This window comes from Myotis yumanensis, unplaced genomic scaffold (assembly GCF_028538775.1).
Source record: "Myotis yumanensis isolate MYYU_CA2020_CCGP unplaced genomic scaffold, mMyoYum1.0.hap1 SCAF_2, whole genome shotgun sequence".
Lineage (NCBI taxonomy): Eukaryota > Metazoa > Chordata > Mammalia > Chiroptera > Vespertilionidae > Myotis > Myotis yumanensis.
In genome coordinates, this window is record NW_027223753.1 from 137542217 (window position 1) to 137564816 (window position 22600).

Below are 22600 nucleotides of genomic sequence, written 5' to 3' on the forward strand. Positions count from 1 at the left end.
AAAACCACGAAAGAAAATAAGCCAAAGAAAAGTGAACTTACTGTTAAATATTCTTCACCTTGGGGTTTAACTTTTCTGCTTTACCTTTCGACTCGGAGTTCCCAGTAGCCTTGTTTTCCACACCGTCTCACACTCTGTGCCAGCAAGAACATTGGCAATGCAGCATTTTGGAGACACTGCTTTACTGGAGTTTCTTCCAAATCACTGGCCCTCTTTTGCCAGTTTTGAAGCTGTCACTTTCATGGTATTTTTGTTTTGTTGTGTTATTTATTTATTTATTTATTTATTTTTATTTTTTATTTTTTTTGAAGCTGTCACTTTCTTGACCTTACTGGAAGGTGTCAGGCAAACTCTAGTCTCTGACAAGACATTTGCAACCCAGTTGTCTTTAGCTTATGGAGCAGGTAACTCTCCACACCTTAATGATTTTAGGGACAGAGAAAAGGAATTAGGAAGGGCACTGGGACAAAAAGTCTCCCCATTTGTTGCTTGATGCCCAGTATGTATTTAGTAGAGGACATGCTTTTCTTATGTAAATAAGATAGATCATGAGTAGAGATTAACATGAATCCATTCGCATTAAATTGCAAATGATTGCTTTTGTGATCCTCTCTGAGAACAAAGGAAAATGAGATCGAAGAAGACAAGCTATTCAGTCAAGTGAGGAGGTACCTCAAAGAGGAAAATGGCCATAGGAACTTATATCTGAAACCTTGGTGAGCAAGTTTATTCTAACTCACTCTTCTGGTAAGACTGGTCTTGTGCATTAATGTTCCAGGAATGCTCCCAACCTACTACTTCATTTTAGCTATTCCCACAGCATTGTCGCACAAGAACACATAATATAGTTGGTTACGTAATTCTTTGTTTGCCTAATCCTTGTCCCATTACTCAAAAAGCTGGAGCAGTTTACAAAAATAGAATCATAGTGTAACATTTAAAAAAAATATGGTAATCAAAGGGAAAGAAAAATGAGGGTTGAATGTTCTGATAAAGTCAAGATGAGTTATCAACAGAAGTGTGTGTGGGGGATTCTGCACATTTAATTAAGGTGGTGCAGATGTTTTAAGATATATTTTATCATATTAAGGAAGTATTTCATTGAACTTTTATTCAGAATTGGTTAAAAATGGTAATAAAGTTTGTCAATATTTCAGCAGAAATAGGAAATATCTTTTTCCTCCTTATGTTACATTTCTGGAATAAATTAGACTTGGCCATATGTTTTCCTGTACTATGTACTGCCAGGTTGTGCTTGTCACTCTATTTTCTAGGATATTTTGCATTGATATCTATGAATATTGTTAAAGAAAAAAAATTACCCAGTGGCACTTGTTACCGATAGTAAGGAAGACTTTATTCAAAGGGAACTGCCTTGATAGTATAGGGACCACTGTAATGGGGTCTTGTAGTGGAGGAGAGAGATTGGGCTCAACTCTAAATACAACAAGGAAAAGTGGAAATTTTTAGCCAAGAAACAGCATTGTGGAGAGGTCAATGAATGAAAAATCACTAAGGGGAAACATCAAGTGTAAGAGGAATTCTGGTTAAACCGACCTAACAGATTATTGCTGAAGGCAAGCCAGGCTGATCAGATACCGCCTGAGGGATGGTGAAGGATAAGAGATGGTGAAGGGATGGTGAAGGATCAGAACCTGATTAGGTATCATTGGTGATGAAGTATGGATGATGGGGAATTCTGGCTAAACCATCTAAGCAGGATTCTCCCTAAATATGGACAATGCAGAGATGAACACAGAAACCTAACAATCAGGGCCTAGTTGAGAAAGAGCTCGGAAGAAGAGAATAAAGGTCAAGGACAGAATATTTATCAGTATGGCCTATAATTTTCTTTTCTATGAAATTTTTGTATTTTGGAATCTGTGATACAAAAGGTTTGGAAGATTTTCCTTACTTCTAATATGTCCCCGGGACCTCTTAAGGCACAAACTGCTTCAAGAAATCACCCTCGTCATCATGAGGGCTAAGGTTACGTGAGCACTTCCTGTGTGTGAGGCGAGCTGTAGGCTACTGGTCCCTGGGACACCATGAAAATGGTACTATGATTTTTTCCAATTTGAAGATGAGAAAGCTAAGGTGCACAGGTGTGAAGTACTTCACCTTGTACTGGTAAGTAGCTGAGCAGGATTATCCAGGCTCCAGAGTCCATACTCTTATGCCATAGTTTGACATGAAACCAAATTGCGAAAAAAGATGGCATGGGAAATAAATGGTGTGGGGTTTTTTCATTCCCTTTACCTGTTTTCCTTTAGGATCATCTGGTTTATTTTATGGTTATCCTGTGGAAATGTATGTGGCAGAAACAAACGGCACTCTGACAGCATTCTAAAGCAGGTGGCTTACAAGGCAGATGTCCTCTATTAAAAAATGAGAGAATTGGAACTTGTCAAACACAGCAATTATGGGAGGATTATTTATATAATAAAAAACTCTAGTACCTTATAAAGGATTTCAATAGATTTCCCCAAACAGTAAACTGCCTCTATGATCTACTTACTATAGGGCATTTAAAATATTAAGCAAATTAGATATAAATAGTCTACAACAGGCTTAACTATTAGGAAAGGAACATTTGTTAAGGTAACTGCATTCCACACGATTTTCTTAAATTGACATTTTAGTTAACACATGCTTTAAATGAAAAAGTCATATATTTTGGCATGTTTTACCAGAATTTCTGATCAGGCTACTGTTGTGTATATTTCCAGGTTGCTACAAACCCACAAAGAATTTCATAGCTCAGAACAGAAATAGAAATCTTCTTTTTCACTTGTTTTATTTTTCCGTATCTGTGTTACCAATCAAATGCAAACACTGCTGAAATCCATGAACATTGAAAGTTTTTAACGAGCAGAGAGGGCCACATGTGCACCCAGATTCCAACATCTGTTCCAATTTGTAATTGGCTGTAACTGCCTTTGCTTTATTCGAAATGACTAAGATCATAACAAAAATTACTTTTAAATTGTTTGTATGTCTTGGATCATGCGTGTTATTTTTCTAGTATTTCAAGTCTTCTTAAAAACCACTGAGGCATAGTTGGGTTAATGCGTATCAAGGAAGGAAATAAAAGGCTAACTCTAAGAGGCTTTGTCTCACTAAGGACAATTTAAGAAAAATAGGGATTTAGCTTTTTTTTCTAGAAGTAAATTCCAGAGTTTTAGTAAAAGGGCATTTTGAGGACATAATTTGCAGGGCTGAGTGCAAAATAAAAATGAAGGGTTCCTGGTTCAAAAAGCAGTGGGGTGGGGGGTGCCATTAAAGGTACTAAAATATAAAGTTGTTCCCTTTCTTCCAGAGTTTCCCTCTCAGCTTGTCCTGGTGTTATTTTATTTGCTCCTTAATGTTATTAAATTAAGTTTGTTTACTATCAGCATGAATTTTAACATTTAGCATTATACTGGGCAATGCTAGTTTTAAGTGCAAACATAAGTGCTTTAAACTACAAAGCAGTATCACCGACGTTACACAATTTGTAGTTGGTAGTTCATACATGTATTTCATTCTTACCAGAGTAGTGGAAATGTACAAAACTAACTCAACTTTTTATTTCGTTTCTTGATGCGTGCACATACTACCAATACTCTGCCTTTGACTTGCCTATGAATGTGGAAGAATAAAAAGAAAAGGAACTAGGGGTTGCTCTAACTATTCCTTCTATGTCATCATTTCCAGCATAAGTAGTTGGTGAATACAAGAAGTAATATGAGTAAGGAAGAATACAATTGGATTCCTTACTCGTTTGTGTTTCTTAAAAGGCTATTGCCTTCATTATGTTTTGAATCAAGTTCTGGTTTAAATGGGAACTGTGGCCCTTACTCAGTCATAGATGTAATATACTCACCTTGTTCTACCTTTGAGTGTTGCTGAACTCCCAGACAATCATGGATCCTTTGACATGCTGGGCTAATGGAGCATCTCGAATGCTCTATGTGGATGGGAGGACATGCATATTGTTCCGGTCTTTGCTCACTCGCATGCTCCATCCTTCCATCAAACTTCCCTTGCAAAACACAAAGTCAAAAACAAAAGTGTTAACAATTTCAATATGGTGACAGCGGATTATTAAACCAAAGCTTGGCACCCTTTTGGGCACAGGACTCTGTGCGACTGCCCACGTTTTGTGCCCATCAAGCTGACTGCTGCGGTGACCTTATCTACATATTGGGGTGATAATAAGATGTGTCAGGAGGATTGCCATGAGGAGTAATGAAGGCATGAATGTAAAGTGCTTAACAAGTATCCTGCACACAGAAAATACTCAATACATGGTAGTTTCTTAGTACCTAAGTCACGTTATATCCCAAAGAAAATCAGGAAATGGTTAATGTATTTCTACTAGGAAACTTGATTTAGATTAAATGCATTCCCAACATAAGCTTCACTAAACAGGATTTGCTTCCAAACACTTGAGACTCTGAAACACAATGAATGCTCCTTTATCTGTGCTGTGCTCATGAGGCAACTAGATGATAAACAGGCAGAGCTCTGTTTATCCTGAAGTTCCCTGGTTTGGTTTATGCCGTGGTAATTACCCAGCAAGTTATAGCAAATAGAGCAATGAGATGTCCAGAAAAAAAACAAAGGCTCCAGTCATTTAAGGCAGTTAAATTTCCAGGTTGCCTTCGGCTGAGAATGAGGTCAGTTCTGTAAAGCCGGGGCCAGACAAGGCCTCTGTGAACCCAGAATGAACACAACACCAAGATGTGCAATGTGCCTGAGAAAGTGGTGGGGAACTCTGTTGACTACAGTGTCTGAATGCAACTTGGAGTAGAATGAGTTTCAGGATCTAAAGTTACTGAAGAAATATCCTATATAATAAGAGAGGAATATGCTAATTAGCTGTTACGCCCTGAGGCGTAACGATCAAGTGCTTCAAGACCAGGTCACGGATCAGCAGGAGGGTGGGCCAGTGAGGTACAAGCGGGCTGTGGAGAGCTACAGGCTACAGGAGGGGGCAGTGCAGCAAGCTATGAGGGGGGAAAAGGGGTGGGGGAAGCTACAGGAGGGCAGGGCAGCGGGCGGAGAGCTACAGGAGGGCGGGGCAGTTGGCAGAGAGCTACAGGAGGGCGGCAGTGACCTACTGGCACACGGACTTGTGCGCAAGGCTACTAGTATTATTATAAATAATACCCATCACTTAGTAATTCTAATAGAGCTGCTTATAAAATGCTATTTAGTATGCCCCAAGTGTATTTGCTTTATTACATATATTGAAACCAACCATGGACCTTGGAAACGTCAATTTAAAAAAGAGCATTTGATAAATTATTAGCTCATGATTGAGTTGGCACATACTAATTATTTAAACACCATTTTATTTAGAACCTAAATGTTTTAAAAACAGATTCTCTATTAATTTATTTCCCATTGGCATATTTTAGGTGAAAATCATAGCAACCTAAAATTGTGAGCTTATTTTAAAATTTTTCACACAAATGACTGGTTAGATATGAGATTGGCTGAGAAATTATGTAACAAGATGAAATAGGTCATTATAAATACTCATATGTTGCCCTGACTGGTGTTGTTCAGTGATTAGAGTGTCAGCCCATGAGCTGAAGGGTCACCATTTGATTCCTAGTCAAGGGAACGCACCTAGGTTGCAGGTTTGATCCCTAGCCCTAGTTGGGGCATTTACGGGACGGAACCAATTGATGTGTTGATGTGTCTCTCTCATATCAATGTTTTTCTCTCTCTCTCTCTTTCTCCTTCTCTCTCTCTCCCTCCTTCCCTTCCATTCTCCCTAAAAAAATCAATGGAAAAAATATCCTTAGGTGAGGATTGAAAACAAAAAAATAATATATTCACAAAAGTGAGCTATTTCAGATCATACAACAGGTGACATGACCATATATTTTATGCAAGTGGGATTTTCCGTCTCTGGTTTTAGCATCAGGACGAACCTCTGTGAGGAAGAGGATCACAGAATTGATTTGATCTGATTTTTTAAAAATCTCTTTACAGGGGAAAGGATTGACGAAGCTGTGACATGAAATCCATGTCTAGTAAGATTCTTTTAAGAACTATCCCCTACCCCTGTCCATTTGGTCTTAAAAATCTGGATTTAATTTTCATTTTAAAACCTGAGTTAAATTGAACTATGCAAAAAGTATTAAGTTTCTGAATTCCTGGGTCTTCTCATCCACTGTGGTTATGATGACTAAAGTTGGGAGCACTGAGTCAGGACATGGGTGTGCTGTGGCAAATGCTGCTTGTTCTCAAAGAATTTTATTGATAAATAAAGTTATTACTATTTCCAGATGCAGAGCCTAAATATCTGATTGTCGTGCGACCTGCTCCTCCACCAAGTCAAAAGAAGTCATGTTCAGGTATTTTTCATTCATTTTGTTTTTTATTGACTCTAAACCATGACTTTTTGTCTCTTTTCTACCCATGGAGACCCAGTGCCTTGGGGAGGCCTTAAGAATGCAGTTTAGAAGTTGAAACATGCACAGCAGGCTCTGGGTCAATAGATTAGTAGCAGGGGCGAGAGGAGACTTCTCGGGATCCTATCCCAGTACCGCCACATGTGAACAGCAGGACTTTAGGCAAATATTGAACCTCTCAATGCCTCCTTTCTGCTACATAATTAGGGTCATCGTGAGAATTAAATGAGTTCGTGGATATGCCACACCTAGGACAAGGCCTGGCTCATAGCAAGTGCTCCCTGAGAGTTGTTCCTCATAGTGTCTTTGTTTTGAAATGTGTGACCTCATGCTTGCTATTGGGCCTTTCAGATTTTGAAGGCAGATTTTGATGTCTAACCTTTGCTGAAGGAGACTGTTTACATTTCAAAGGCATAATTAATTTATATGTGTTGGATTAAATAGACTGGAACTTAGGTTTTATTTACTCCTGATCTCTCCCTTCTAAACCTCTTCTATTTAGTCAAATATAGAAGAACTCCTTTTATGAAACAGTAATGCAACACCCATCTTCCCATGGATAGGACGTCTCAAAATAGGAACATAGATGCCATATGAATAAATGAGTAGAATTATTTCCATGTGATCAAAAGATTAAAGTCCTTCTTGAAATTACCCCAGTTTCACTACTTAAGTGTCTTCTCAGATCAAATGAGTTGCCATTGCTATAATGAGGGACCAATTATAGCTGCGAATATGATTTTATCACCTGATACCATACCTTCCTAACTCTGTAGGTAGAGTTGACCTTGTTTTCCAATGTGAACTGTTCTCAAAATAATTATTTCCTAATCAGACTTATCTTCTATAGTATACTGGATGCCACACACAAAAAAGGATCTTTTTTGTTTTGTTTTATTTTTGTTACATCTTTTTTAAGGTATGAAATGGGTGGGGAGAACATACAGATCTTTAAATATACCCAGGAAGGGGTCCCTGGCAGCTGTGTGTCTGTCTTCTAGATGAATCAGCCAACCCTGGTTCACAGAAATCAGTTGCCACAATCCTCTCCCCTCTCCCCGCTCCTTCTGGTGTTTTCCACTTCTTTTAAGAGAAGCAATAAATAGTCAAGCATTTTGAAAAATACACATTCCTTTTCCTGACCTTTTATATTTTCCCAAAGCCCAAGGAAAATTTCAATCACTGCTTACAATGTGTTAACAATAGTTGTCCAGGCAGCTTTCCATACTCCTCAAAATAAATAATCTCACAATATTTCAAGACTCTATTTCAAAATATTTAACAATAAAGTCAAGAAGCATGAGTCTGGTTCCATGGGATTCTGGCTTCATATTCATTGAACTGTTTCTTAATGCAAATATGATCATAATACACATATACAAAAATATATAAGGAAAGTCAAGACGGTGATTGCACTTTAGTAGCACCTTAGAACTTCATTTTGTTTTGGAGCTGCTCTGACACTGGCCTTAGCAGTCATTTTTCACTTTGTGATACCAGGGCAGGAAACTGCTTCATCTTGCTCAGGATATAATGCCCCACCTTTCCTTTCAGGCAGCAGATATCATTTTTGTTTTTGTAATCTGCATTTGAGGATGATGTCATGACTAATGGATTCACTTCCATTCATTTTATATTTGCATCTACCACATACATTTTAATTATTTAATCATTTTATATTAAAATCAAACTTAGTGAAATAATTATTTGCTGGGTCATGTAAGCTATAGGTTCCCTTGTGAAAGAAAAATGTATTTGTGGTCTTTCAGTGGCATCATATTCATAAGGCGTGAGCTAAACCAATGATGCAGTAAAAAGAAAATTAGATTACAATTGCCTTTGGTGTGACCTTGGCCACCCTTGAAAGTTCTGTGGGTTGAAAGTTATATTTATCTGTAAAATAAGATTACATTAGTGAAAATCAATGCAGGGGTGGAAAAAGGCACACCAGGATCACCTTAGGGCTTTTTAAAACTACTGGTGCCCCTACCCTCATTTTAGATTCTAATCTGCCCACCTTGGCGCCCAGACTTGGACCCTTTGTATCACAATCGTACAAGGTACTATCATGGGTGGATTGGAAAAATCTACAGAGAAGTATAAATGCATGTTTGCAACCAAGTAAACAATAACTATCATTGAAAATTATTTCAAATATCTTGTAAAAATTCAGCTATGTTACAATGAAGCAATTTGTCATCATTAGGTTATGTATTTTCTGGGCTCAGAAGATTTTTTCACTGGAATAACAATTTTCAGAACTTAAATCTAGTAGAAGCAACAGTATGACACAATTTCCAAGGACTTTTGGTTCAGATAAGCTCCACTACGCTCATACAATGGGTACCTTCCTACCCACTGGTTCCCACTTGCATTAGACTAAGATAACACAAGTTTGTCCTATAGCAAATACAACACCCATAGTCTCGTGCAATGAAAGGGGAATCCAGTGAGACTACAAATATATATGTTTTATGTTAGCTCTATGCAGTTTTATTAGGTCTGCTATTGGATTTTTATTTTATTCACTGTTTTATGAGACAGTGTTGGTTTCTATGGTTGAGGATCTTCCCTTCTCTTTTTCACTGTTTCCATTCTTGCAGTTTCACATATTTTTGGAAAGGCAAATGTCTGACCTTTATATACTTGAAAAGAATCTACAGTGGTTTATCAGCATTGCCCAAATCTACTCAGTCCCATCAGAACAGCTGTGCTTCCTGTTATTCCTCCTCTCCCAGCATTGTTAAAAGTGTATCTGCATTTTCCATTTGGATACTCACTGTAAAAAATATTCTTATTTTAATGGTGTGATGGGGATTTTACACTCCAAAATAGGTTTTAAAGAAAGAATATACCTACACCTAGATGCTAAGCTTTCTTTTCTCAGATGTTATTTCACACTAATTCACAGTCCCAGGGGAAAAACAGCATGTTTTTATTTTGTATGTAAAAGAAATGGAATGAGTGTGTATATATACATACATACATATATGTATATGTGAATATAGTATTTATATGTAATATGAAAATGTGTGTGTTTTTATTTTACTGGTAATAGCCAAGACCTCCATATTCATCCCTGACTTCCAAGAAAATAAAAACTAGATATAATTGGATATAGTTTATATGTATATATTACACATATATGAATATATACATATATACACATATACACACACACAAATATCAAAAGGAATATTTCATTTGATTCATGCTTAAATTCATTGTCAAAGAATTAGTAATATGTGTGCATTGTATAGAAGGAACTTGATACGTTCACACTTTTCTTCCTGTTACCAAGCCATCTTCATGCGTTTACTCTGATCATGAAAATACACTAAGTGTCACAGAATTAACTGGTGTGTCACCTCCGCAGGCAAAACACGCTCTCGCAAGCCTCTCCAGCTGGTGGTTGGCACTCTGACACCAAGCTCCGTCTTCCTGTCCTGGGGTTTCCTCATTAACCCACACCATGACTGGACATTGCCGAGTCACTGTCCCAATGACAGGTAACTCATCAAAATGGAAGACTTTATTTTTCATCTGAAAATCAGTGCCTGCTTTTCATAGTACTTGTGCATGCTTTAGAAGAATGTGTAAATATTGGGAGCATCAGCATTTACAGGTCATCTCTTAGCTGTCCAGCCCATTCTGGATGTAAGGGGAATGCAAAGGCTTACCCTTAAGGGAGTTATCACCTACCTGAATAGAAACACATGCAAGTATGTTTCTTTTTCTTTTTCTTTTTCTTTTTTGATTGATTTCAGAGAGGAAGGAAGAGGGCGAAAGAGGTAGAAACATCAATGATAAGAGAGAATCATTGATTGGCTGCCTCCTGCAAGCTCCTCACTGGGGATTGAGTCCGCAACCGGGGCATGTTCCCTGACCAGGAATTGAACCGTGACCTCCTGGTTCATAGGTGGATGCTCAACCACTGAGCCATGCTAACTGGGCAGTATATTTTCTTAACAAAGAATAAACTACAAGGGAGAATAAGCCACATGGCAAATGGGGAGTATCAGTGAGAAGTATAATGAAGGCTCAGAGGATGAGGCTGAAGGAAGTTAGGAAAGACTTAAAAGTTGGAAAGGTAAATGTCCTAGAGAAATATAGTAGCTTTCTGTTCACCTTTTGCAAGTAAAAAGGGTGGATTGTTCCACTACTGACAAAAAGAAAAAAAAAGTTGGAAAGGTTGCTGGCTCCCAGGAAAGATGTATATTTAATTTTTTTTGCTTTGTTCGTTTTTTTCCCAACTTTTCCATTACATTCCCTTAAGCAACATAGGAAGGGTTCCAGTTGCTCCCCATTCTCACCATGTTTTATTGTTGTCAGTATTTTTCATGTTAGTTATTCTAGTGTAGTTCTCTCTTCATTATCATTTTGATATGCATTTCTTGTGTACTAAGGTATTGAGCACTTTTTCAAGTACCTTTTGGCCAAGTATCTATTTGTGTAGTGCTTATTTTTATTTGTCTAAATTGAACTAAAAAGAAAGACTCTTAAAATGTTTATAAGTCCTCAAAAGTACCTTTCGCATGACTTTGATTAGGAAATCTAGACTAAGAAAAAATTAAATTTCCCTAAACATGTCCATCCCACAGTTCTGAAGGAAACATTTTTGGGAAAAGGCATGTAGAAGATATTGCCAAAACCAATTTTTTTTTGAAAAATAATTTTGAGATGTTACAAAGAATCTGAAATATTTTTTATTTCACCCACTACTAAAGCCATACTTATTTTGTTTGGAAAATGAACTCTTAAAAGAACATGCTTTCTTGTGATAATTCCAGTTTCTAGTGGATTGGTCCAGGGTGACAATGCTAAGAAAATGAACATTTATAAATTGCTTTCTTTTTTAAAATAATTTTTTGTTCTCTTATTTTTAAAAAAAAGTCGAAAGTAGGGAAGGAAAGAAGGAAAGGAGAAAGAAAGGAAAGAGGGAAGGGAAGAAATTTGGAACACTTGCAGCAAAATGCAGTTATTCAACTTGCTTGATAAATCATTGAGGTGCAGTAACCTGTAAATTCATATAGCATAATATGGATATGATTCCCTCCCCTGTTCTCAAGCCTTTCCTTTAATCTCACCTGGCCTTACTGACCCTTCCATGAAAGAATTTATCTAATGACTGATTCTAATCGATAGCTGTTGTCATGGTCTGACAGCACAAGCAGGTAACGAATGCGGAGAAGGTAGAGGAGCAGATGTCCTAGTCCAGTGGTCAGCAAACCGTGGCTCGCAAGTCACATGTGGCTCTTTGGCCCCTTGAGTGTGGCTCTTCCACACAATACCACACACGTATAGTGCGATTGAAACTTCGTGGCCCATGCGCAGAAGTCGGTTTTCGGAAAGGAGATAGATGAAACAAGTACACAAGACGAGTGTGGCTGGGAGAGTTGGAAGGGGCCGACCTCAGCAAACGTACCTCAATCAGATTGAGGACGTTTTTAGCAAAGGCCAGCTTAGGAATACCCTAATTAAGTTAGTAACAATGTACCTACCTATATAGTTTAAATTTAAAAAATTTGGCTCTCAAAAGAAATTTCAATCGTTGTACTGTTGATATTTGGCTCTGTTGACTAATGAGTTTGCCGACCACTGTCCTAGTGGAACTAGGATTTTAATCAAGGCAGTTGGCTCACAGGCCCAAGCACCTCACCCCCAGCCCCTGACTCACACCCTGGCTCTGTTCTTTTCATCAAGTAGATGGACTCATGCCTGTCAAATCACAATATTAAAAATAAAGAATTCCATTTTGAGTAAAGTTTCTTTAAAAATTGGGCATGAGAGGGGGAGTGGGGGGGCAATGGGGGGATAAGGACACATATGTAATACCTTAATCAATAAAGAAAATAAAAAATAAACAAATAAAAATTAAAATTAAATAATAGCATGTCAAGATGCTATGGACAGAAATAGAAAATTGTTAAGACATGACTAAAAGGGAAGAATTAAATAGTAATGACTAAAAAGAAGTACTTGAAGTATTTGTGAATTTCATTTAACCATGCCTCCTTTCTCCCCAGTATAGTTTATAAACAGCTGACATTTTAGTCTTTGTGGTATTTAAAAAAAATAGTAGTCCCTATTTAAAAGCTCTGGAAATACTGTACTCAGTATAAGTAGCCAAATAAATCCACCAGAACAACTCTAAATTAGTATAATTGTAAGCAGATTTGGAGAAATTCACTCTCAGATGATCATGCAGATGTTTTTAGAATTTAGACTAATCTAGTAGGTTAGAATAAGCAATAATAGCTATAGGGAATGATTGCTTCTCAAAAATTGGAAGGTTAATACAGCCAAAGTTTTCCTTCAGGAGTATCTTCTTACAAAACCACTGAAATCTGAATGCCCTTGGCTTGCTACAGAAATACCAACTGTTGTTATTTTAATCCCTTGAACTCTAATATTTGGCCCCCTGTGTAGAGTCTCTGATTTAAACACACACACGCGCGTGCACACACACACACACACACACACACACTCACAAGAATTTTCACATTGTTTTGTTGGATAGCCTCATTTATCCTACAAATGCAAATAATTTATTGGAAAAGTTTTTGCTTTTTAGTTTGTTTTTGGACTTCCTATGTCAAAGCTCTGTGTAGTAAGTTTCCAGTGAGAAAACCCCTGTTTTTGTTTTATTTTGTTTGGTTTAAACTTGGGAACATTAATTAAATGTTGATTCAGTCTTTTGTGGCACATGTTTCTATTCTGATTGGCATAGGGTTCATATGGGTCTCCCTGTTTTTAGACCCTTTTCTTAATTCACATTGGAGAATAGATGTGCTTAATTTATGGTTTTTATTCTTAATGGACTTTGAAAGGAAGAACGTTACACTATCCTTGATAAATCTAAGGTCAAATGAAAGCTTTCCAAATTGGCCCAGATGAAGAGTAAAACATGTTTTGAACCAAAATTTATTTTGCCATTAATAACTTATTTTTTCCTTCCCATGTTTCCAAATTAAGTCGTTTAAGATTGCTTTAGTTCTTGCTTCTTTGTCAACTTATTAAAGTTTTATGATTCATTTAGATATCATTTTTACATTTTCTAACACTTTCATATTATGTTTATTTACTCTTAATGCAGGGTGAGGGCCTCCTTGTTAGCTGGTTCAGAACAGGCTGTTGACTCTCCTTTCCCCCCCTAAGTTTTTAAGAAGTGGGTATTTTCAATGTTTGTGGATTCTCACCTGAATGAGCACAATGCCTTGGTATCCATTTGTCTTGCCATGTAAACTTTAAGTCCTGTGAGGAGAGAGATCATATGTAAGTTAATCACCATTATCTCACCAGTTCCTGGAGCCAGCATCTGGTACACAGTAGACCTTCAGTAAATGGATGCTGAATAATAAGCAGTGAAATGTCCGCATTTTTACTTTTATGTTGTACCGTTACTTGAAACTGAACATGATATATTACCTCACTTGTCTTATTACTTTCTGAATTATCATAATTTTTCCACTCACCTTAATTTGAATCTTTACTCATTTTTTTCATCTATAACTAATGAGCCCCCAAGTTATGTTGGTTTTGTCTTTGAGAAGTACGCATGTAAGTATCTTTGTCTTTTACTTCTCCATTTCCGCACCAATGATTCCAATCCAGGCACTTCTCACCTTACCCCGGATCATGGAAATAGCATCCTGGCTTTTTCCCTACCCTAATCCATCCTGGCTTTTGCAATTCTGAGGAAATTTAGAGTATCCACCATCAGCTTACTCTTTCTTCAGCCCAAATTTATCTTTACCACTCTTTCTCTTCTTTCCAAGGGATATGTTTTTTGCTTTGTACAGTAACCATTGAGTCCCTTACACATTCTGTAAGCCTTTCTCTTTTACATTTGCCCCTTCCCTGTCATTGGTGCCCTGCCTTTGGCTTACAAACATGCTCTAGAGTTCCTACCTGAAAACAAAATCTGTTGATCCTGTTATATCTTCCAAGCTATGTTGTTTTTTTAAAAAAATTATATTTATTGTTGAAAGTATTACAAATGTCCCCTTATCCCCCCTCCTCCATTGACCTCCTCCACCCAGCTCCAGACCTTCACTGCACTATTGTCTATGTCCATGGGTTATGCATATATGCATATAAGTTCTTATATTAATCTCTTCCCGCTTCCCCCCCCTTCCCTCAGAAATATGTAAGTCTGTTGCATGCTTCAATGTCTCTGTTTCTATTTTGTTTGTCATTTTATTTTTTTCATTGAATTTCACATATAAGTCAGATCATGTGATACTATTTTTCTCTGACTGGCTTGTTTCACTTAGCATAATACTCTCCAGGTCCCTCCATGCTGTCTCAAAGGGGAAGAGATCCTTCGTTTTTACAGCTGCATTCTACGTTTTAATCTCTTCTCTTAATTCCTAAACTTCTTAGAGTGATCTGCTCACTATTCCTGATTTCTGTATCACCAATACAGTCTTTATTCCCTTTCAGTGGCTTCCATCCCTCTCTACCATTCACTGAAACTTCTCTTTGTGGTCATCAGTGATCAGTTAATTGCTAACTAGATGTAGAACAGTGCTCAATTGATGTGCATGTAAGTCGTTTGGGAGACTTTATTAAAGTGCGGATTCTGATCCACAGGCCTGAGGAAGAGCCTGGTTTGACATTTCTAAAAGCTCCAGGAATTGCTGATGTGGCCGTTCCTCAGAGAACAGCAGGAATGGCAAAGATATTAATGATTTCCAATGCTAAAGCTCGAACCTTGACCCATTTCCAAAACTCTAAGATATGTTTAGTTACCTATGGAATATTTTCATTAGATTAATCACTACACTGTGAGCTCATTTTTGAAGTTATGCATAGTGTTCCACTCATCTTCCATCTCACAAAGAACCTAGCATCATGTTTTACAGAATAGGTCTCAACAAATGTATGAACTAATAAGCAAATGGAATGTCAAGATTAAGTCTTAAAAATCATCTCTCCAGTCCATTCAGCCCTTGAACCTCCTCTGCAATATCTCCCATCCAGAGTTTGCAATGTCTCCAGGGATGGTAACAGCGAGGGGTACAAATTCTGCTCTATTATAAACTGTGTGGCCTTTGGCAAGTTACTTGAATGCTTTAAGTTTTGGTTTTCTCATCTTTAAAATTGGAGTAATAATAGTAATATCTCATAGGGTTGTCAGATTTAATGAAATGACACAATAAAAGGTGGCTATGTTACTATAGTGTCTGGCATGCAGTGAGCACTCAATAAATGGTGCTTACCATGTTCTGCTAGTCTTGATGTTTTTTATATTATTGCCTTATGTTATAATTATTCACAACATACTGTTATAATTAGCACTTCAGACAAGCTATTTCATTTTAGATAGCACTAAAATTACTAGGAACTTATTTTGTTGAGCTTAAGCCAGCCAGTAGGAGGTAATAAGGAAAAGAGATTTTTGGAAATGGTTGACCAGTTTGAAAATTATTGCAAAAGTTCAAAGATAATGAGGACCTAACCTGGGTCCTTAAACTCCTTAGGAATAGAGAAGGGACAGGTGCAAGAGGAATCATGCAGGAAAAGTAACTGGCCTTGAGAACTGATTGGACATGAGGGGAGAAGAAACCTGAAAGGTTTGAAAAAGAAGATGGGTAGATTTTAAAGTAGTTATGAAATTCATGGAGGAGTAAGTCATTGGATTTGATCCTAAGGTTTTACTATACTAACAAGTCAGACACCACATTGTAAAGAGGATTACTGGGGTGGTGAACACGATACAATATACAGATGCATTACCGAATTATACACCTGAAACATATATAATTTTATTAACCAATGTCACCCCAATAAATTCAATAAAAAAAATAAACATTTTTAAGCCAAACAAAACAAAAACCAAAGAGGTTTAGGCATTATGAATGGTAAGAAGGTGAGAGAAAGTATATTACTTTCAAGAAATTTGTGTGAAAAGACAGTAGCAGAAGTAAGAAGTAAGCATCAGTTTTACTTTGTTTTGATAGAATAGAAATATTTAAACATCATTTAGACTCAAAGAAAGGTCCTTGAAAGATCAAGAGAATGGTTGGGAGCAGATTGAATTAGGACATGGAATAAAATTACCAAGTTGCTTAATTTTCAGAAGAAGGGAGAACCCTGGAATCAGAGAGGAACAGGGAGAGAGTGAAAGGGGAGAGAGACACTTTCTGAGGCAGAGTGAGGACAGAATTTATATCAGTAGTCACAGTCTTGGTGTGGCAGGACTCAAGAACAATGATAAAGGGGGTTACAGGAAGTGTACTTTGATGTGAAGAGAGCAAAAAAAATGTGTGGAATAGATATTTTAGGAAATTTAGTAGTAGTTATTCACATAGAAATAAAAACATTGCTGGGAGGGATTAACCGGGGAATTTATATGCATACATGCATAGCCCATGGACACAGACAATAGTGTGGTGAGGGCTTGGGAGAGGTGGGTGCGAGGTAGAGTGGGTCACTGGGAAAAAATAAAAAGAGAGACATCTGTAATAGTTTCAACAATAAAGATAAAAAATTTTTTAAAAAGAAAATATTGCTGAAAAGATATGGAAAGCCTATAGATGGCCTGCCATGTGCACCAAGCCAGGGAGTTTGTGAAAGACTAAGTTTATTTTGACATTCTTCCATTTCTCCACTTAGTATAATTCACTGTCAGCCACATCACAAATTTTGTTTTTGGAGTTTCTACCTCTGAGGTTTTACCCTATGTTCTGCCTTTGTATTTTATTAGACTAGAACAGCGGTTCTCAACCTGTGGGTCACGACCCCTTTGGTGGTCGGACGCCCCTTTCACAGGGGTTGCCTAAGACCATCCTGCATATCAGATATTTACATTATGATTCATAACAGTAGCAACATTACAGTTATGAAGTAGCAACAAAAATAATTTTATGGTTGGGTCACAACATGAGGAACTGTATTTAAAGGGCCAGAAGGTTGAGAACCACTGGGCTAGAATGTCTGATATGTAACTAGAATAAATTTTTAGTAACAGAAACAATCTCAAAGATCATCTAGTCCAATTCCCTTCTTTTTCAATGGAGAAAAATCTATGCATAAGTGGGCAAAGAGACTCTCCTGAGGTCACACTACTAATTTGCAGCTGACAAATATGCAAGCCACTACCTGCCTTCTCCACTACATTTTGAGGGGCTATGGATTTCTTTAAGCTATAATAATAATTCTTGTCAATATTGAGACTATCGAGGACATCAAAGCACAGAATAATGCCCGCTGAACCAAACACTGCCTTCAACAGTTTTATACTTAGTTGGGATATGAGATGTGTTCTTAAGATCCAAATAGCTAGAGGAAGGCTTTCCAGAGGTCTTCTGTGATGACATTCATGGGCTGCTACCTGTTTAATAGACTTGTTGCCCCTCCATGCACTGGTGCCTAAATTTAACACGTTAAGTGCCAAGCCTGTTTTGTTTTCCTTTCCCAAAAGTATAGTGTCAGTCACTGGTGATTGACATAGCGCTTAACGTGTTAATCATCCATAGAAAAGATGCAATCAACATTTAATCCTGGGTGTCCTCCAGCAATAATGGGAAGTCTGTGATGTAAATACACAATAAAACAAATGATAAAAAGCCTTAAATAATGCTAAAAGGAATTGTGATTCCTTTTACTCTTCTCTTCTGCATCATTTTACCTGTCTTTTACCATCTCCTTTTGCCAAGCATCACAGTACAATGCAATACAAAAGGTATTAACCTTTTGCCTGGCTCTCTCACTGGTTATCAGACATTAGACACTTCTCAGCCTCTCCTTTCCTTCTATAGTAATTCTTGCTCTGCTCGTTTCAGAGTTTATTGTATGGATAAACCAAAATAAATAAAAGTCTTAACCCTTCTGCACATGTACAATGTAGACATTTATTGTATTTTCCTTCAGTTCACACTGATTTTATGGGATTCATGAATTTTGGTAAGTAAAACCTTCTGCAGTGACCATTGAAAAATATAATTATAGACTTAATTGTTTAAGCAAGGTCACCCCAATAAATTCAATAAAAAGAAAAAGAAATAAACTAATATATCTTGGTGATTGAATCATTGGCCATTCATAGCAATTGTATTCTAACTAGAGGCCCGGTGCACAAATTTGTGCCCCAAAGGGATCCTAGGCCTGGCCTGTGGGATCGGGAGGAAACCAACTCTCTGACATCCCCCGAGGGGTCCCGGATTGTGGGGGGGTGCAGGCCAAGCCAAGGGACCCCACAGTGGCCTTAGCATATCATTAGCATATTAAGCTTTAATTGGTTGAATGGACGACTGGACGACCGGACACTTAGCATATTAGGCTTTTATTATATACTAGAGGCCCGGTACACAAAAATTTGTGCACTCAGGGGGAGGGAGGGGGCCCCCCCAGCCCGGCCTGTGCCCTCTCGGAGTCTGGGACCCCTTGGGAGATAACGACCTACTGGCTTAGGCCTGCTCCTGGGTGACAGAGGGCACGCCCAATCCCTAGGTGCAGCCCCTGGTCTGGCTCAGAGCAGGGCCAATTGGGGAGTTGGGGCGCCACCCCATCATGCACAGAGCAGGGCGGATCGGGAGATTGCGATGCCACCCTCAGTCATGCTCAGGGTAGGGCCGATTGGGGGGTTGGGGCACCGCCCCCTGTCACACTCAAGGCAGGGTCAATGGGGAGGTTGTGGCGCCACCCCCTGTCACTCACAGAGCAGGGCCAATCAGGGGGTTAGGGCGCTGCCCCCTGTCACTCACAGAGCAGGGCTCATCAGGGGGGTTGGGGCTCCATACCGTCACACACAGAGCAGGGTCTATCGGGGGTTGGGGAGCTCCCCCCTGTCACGCACAGAGCAAGGCCCATCAGGGGGTTGAGGAGCTCCCCCCTGTCATGCACAGAGCAGGGCTCATCAGGGGGTTGAGGAGCTCCCCCCTGTCACTCACAGAGTAGGGCCGATAGGGGAGTTGGGGCACCGCCCCCTATCACACACAGAGCAGGGCGGATCAGGGGGTTGGGGCGCTGTACCCTGTCACACTCAGGGCAGGGCCAATGAGGAGGTTATGGCTCTACCCTGTCACACACAGAGCAGGGCCCGTGGAGGGGGGTTGGGGCGCCACCCTCTATCACCTATAGAACAGGGCCAATCAGGGGGTTGGGGCACCGCCACTGTTACACTCAGGGCAGGGCCGATGGAGAGGTTATGGCTCTACCCTGTCAAACACAGAGCCGCAGGGTGATCAGGGGATTGAGGAGCTCCCCCCTATCAGGCACAGAGCAGGGCTGATCAGGGGGTTGGGGCGCTTCCCCTGTCACGAACAGAGCAGAGCAGATAGGGAGGTTGTGGCCCCGCCCCCTGTCACACACAGAGCCACAGGGCGATCAGGGGGTTGGAGAGCTCCCCCCTGTCACACACAGAGCCACAGGGCGATCAGGGGGTTTGGGCTCTGCCCCCTGTCATTCTGATCCCGGTGCCGGGAGGCATATTACCCTTTTACTATATAGAATAAAGGCCTGGTGCACGGGTGGGGGCCGGCTGGTTTGCCCTGAAGGGTGTCCTGGATCAGGGTGGGGGTCCCCACTGGGGTGCCTGGCCAGTCTGGCTGAGGGGCTGAAGGCCGTTTTCAGGTTGGCGGGTGACTGAAGCTCCCAACTGCTCCTTTTTTTCTTTTTTCTTTTTCTATTCTGGGCCAGCTTTAGCTCTGAGGTCTCGCTGCTGAAAACATTAATACAATGTTGCAGTTCGGCTGGCTGAAGCCCGGCTGACTGAAAGCCGGTTTCTGGGGTTTTGTTTAGCTTCTATATTTGCAACGTAGTACATAATTGCTTAGAGTTGCAGCTGAGAGGCCGGCAAGTCAGGCAAGGAACGTTGGAGTCTGCCATCACTGGAGCAAACAAGTCTCCCTGTTCGCTTCAGTGCATGGCTGCCAGCCGCCATCTTGGCTGACAGTTAATTTGCATAAGGATATGCTGATTAGCCAATGGGAAGGGTAGCAGAGTGACACCAATTTGCATGTTTCTCTTTTATTAGTGTAGATGACTTTAAAATGACCCTATGAACACCTAAGTATCCATTCTAGTCATTCCAGAAATATTTATAGAGTATCTGTGGTGTGTTAGGTTGTACAGCACTGTTTATTATCACAGTCCTATATTTTGCTTTAAAAATAAGGAATCTTCTTTAAATAAGTAGTTTTGTGTACTATCTCTTAGAATTTAGAACTTGCCTATATTACACAATTATTAAGTAAACCAATGTGACAAGGGTAGGAAGCTGACCGAAGCAGAGAACATCCTCTCTCCTGATCTGCTGCCCTACTCGGTGAGGCTGTAGAGAGCAGAGCCAGAGGAGTCTTTCTGTATATTCTGGTGCTGCCTTTGCCACTAGGAAAAGTCACTACCTGGGTGACAATAGGCAACTTAAGTGACTTTCCAAAACTCCATTTTCACATTTGCATAATGGGATTAATAATTTCTACCACTTGAGATATTTTTGTGACAAGTAAATGAGATAATATATGTAAAATCTAGCATGTGATAAAGGTGCAAAAAATAGTTGTGGGGGTTATCATTACTTCACTGTATATAATGACTGAAATATGAAGCCATAAGCTAATATGTAACAGTGATCTTGAATTTACATTGTTTGATTTTTCTCATTGTACCCTTAGCTTGGCTGTTGGTCTTAATCCTTTGTTTATAATCATAAGAAATTTTCACCCTTGAAATGTAGCCCTGGTTGCATTTTGTACTTTCAGGTTTCTCTTTAACAAAATTGAATAAAATACCTCTAGTGCAATTTTCATGGGGTGAAAGGCTTGAATCCCTACAGTTATGAAACTACTGCAGTAAGCATGCATAAAATTACACCATGTTCTACTCTATGCATAATTGGAATAAAATGAACATCCAGTGTTAATTTTTCAAAATAGCAATAACAGAACTGAGAAATCTGAATTCTGTCAGACCATAAATGTGCTACTGCACAGTCTCCTAACTTTCAATTAGAAATTAAAAACTTAAGATTACATTAAGGTATTTTTTAATGTTCTCTACAAATTTTTCAAAATTTGAAACCGAAGCTAATATTAAAGATAGCCTTTGGAGTAGATAACAGGCTGTGATGTATTAAGAAACAAAACATTCTGAATCTCCCAGTGATTTCAAAGCATCATATTTTGGGTTTTCAACAGATTTTATACAATTCGCTATAGAGAAAAGGATAAGGAAAAGAAATGGATTTTTCAACTCTGTCCAGCCACTGAAACAATTGTAGAAAACCTAAAGCCCAACACGGTTTATGAATTCGGAGTGAAAGACAATGTAGAAGGTGGAATATGGAGTAAGATTTTCAATCACAAGACTATTATTGGAAGTAAGTACCTGAACTATCTTAGCTTTCTGTAATATTTTTCTTTTCCCCCTAATGTTCAAATTTCTAATTATGTATTAACTGTATAATATGAGACCAGTTAATTCCCATCTTCTAGTATTTGAGAAAACACAAAATAAACAGAACTTGTTGGGTATTGATATTTCAGAATCTATTTTTTATGAGTGTGTGTTTTTTAAATGATACTAATATTAGATGCTGCCATTGATAACAGTTCATTGATTGTTATAGTATTTTAAATCAGTCCCTGACCTATGAACACCAATTTAGCCAGAACTAATAATATGTGCACATATTCAGATGGAAAGCTACCAGAAGTGAATGTAAGCAGACTTTACGGAGCCCTGGACTTTCTTCCTGTTATCCCTTCATTCAAAAACTTCATTGGAAATCAGTGTTTTAAATCATAGTAAATAAAATAATATGCTCGAGTTGGAGAGAGCAGAAGTTATAGTTGTTTTCATAGTGATTAGTAAGAATTGACATAGAAACCAGAAAAATGAAAATAATGTCATTTTTCCTTGTTTTTGTCAGGTATAAACAAAGTAAATGGAAAAATTCAAAGTACTTATGACCAAGCAAACACAGTGGTATGTACCAAGTTATTTTCAAGAATGTTTTTTAAAAATTGTGTTTGCATTGTATTTTTATTGAAATAAGGAAATAGTCCTTATTTCATTGTACTGAGAATGAATCAACTGGTTAGCTATGTATGGGGTGTTACTTAAAAGTACTTAACATATTAGGAATTCATTTCTTTTTCAGAAAACGGAGTTGGATGTATAAGACAAGATCATAGTAAATTATTTAAATATCTAAAAGTCTGATATTCAATATAGTTACTCTA

At 38.6% G+C, this 22600-nt stretch overlaps 1 protein-coding gene and 1 pseudogene across 8 annotated transcripts in view; both read left to right on the forward strand.

Annotated features, from left to right (window-relative positions):
* The window catches only part of ABI3BP (ABI family member 3 binding protein), a 260392-nt gene that overhangs the window by 83795 nt on the left and 153997 nt on the right, over positions 1-22600 (forward strand). For all 8 annotated transcript variants that reach the window (XM_070406074.1, XM_070406069.1, XM_070406070.1 and 5 more), the window contains exons 3-6: positions 6285-6353; positions 9787-9919; positions 21554-21735; positions 22288-22343. In XM_070406074.1, coding sequence (XP_070262175.1) covers positions 6285-6353; positions 9787-9919; positions 21554-21735; positions 22288-22343 — 440 coding nt within the window. The remainder of the gene's footprint in view (positions 1-6284; positions 6354-9786; positions 9920-21553; positions 21736-22287; positions 22344-22600) is intronic.
* Positions 10494-10581, forward strand: LOC139004707 (small Cajal body-specific RNA 24; annotated as a pseudogene).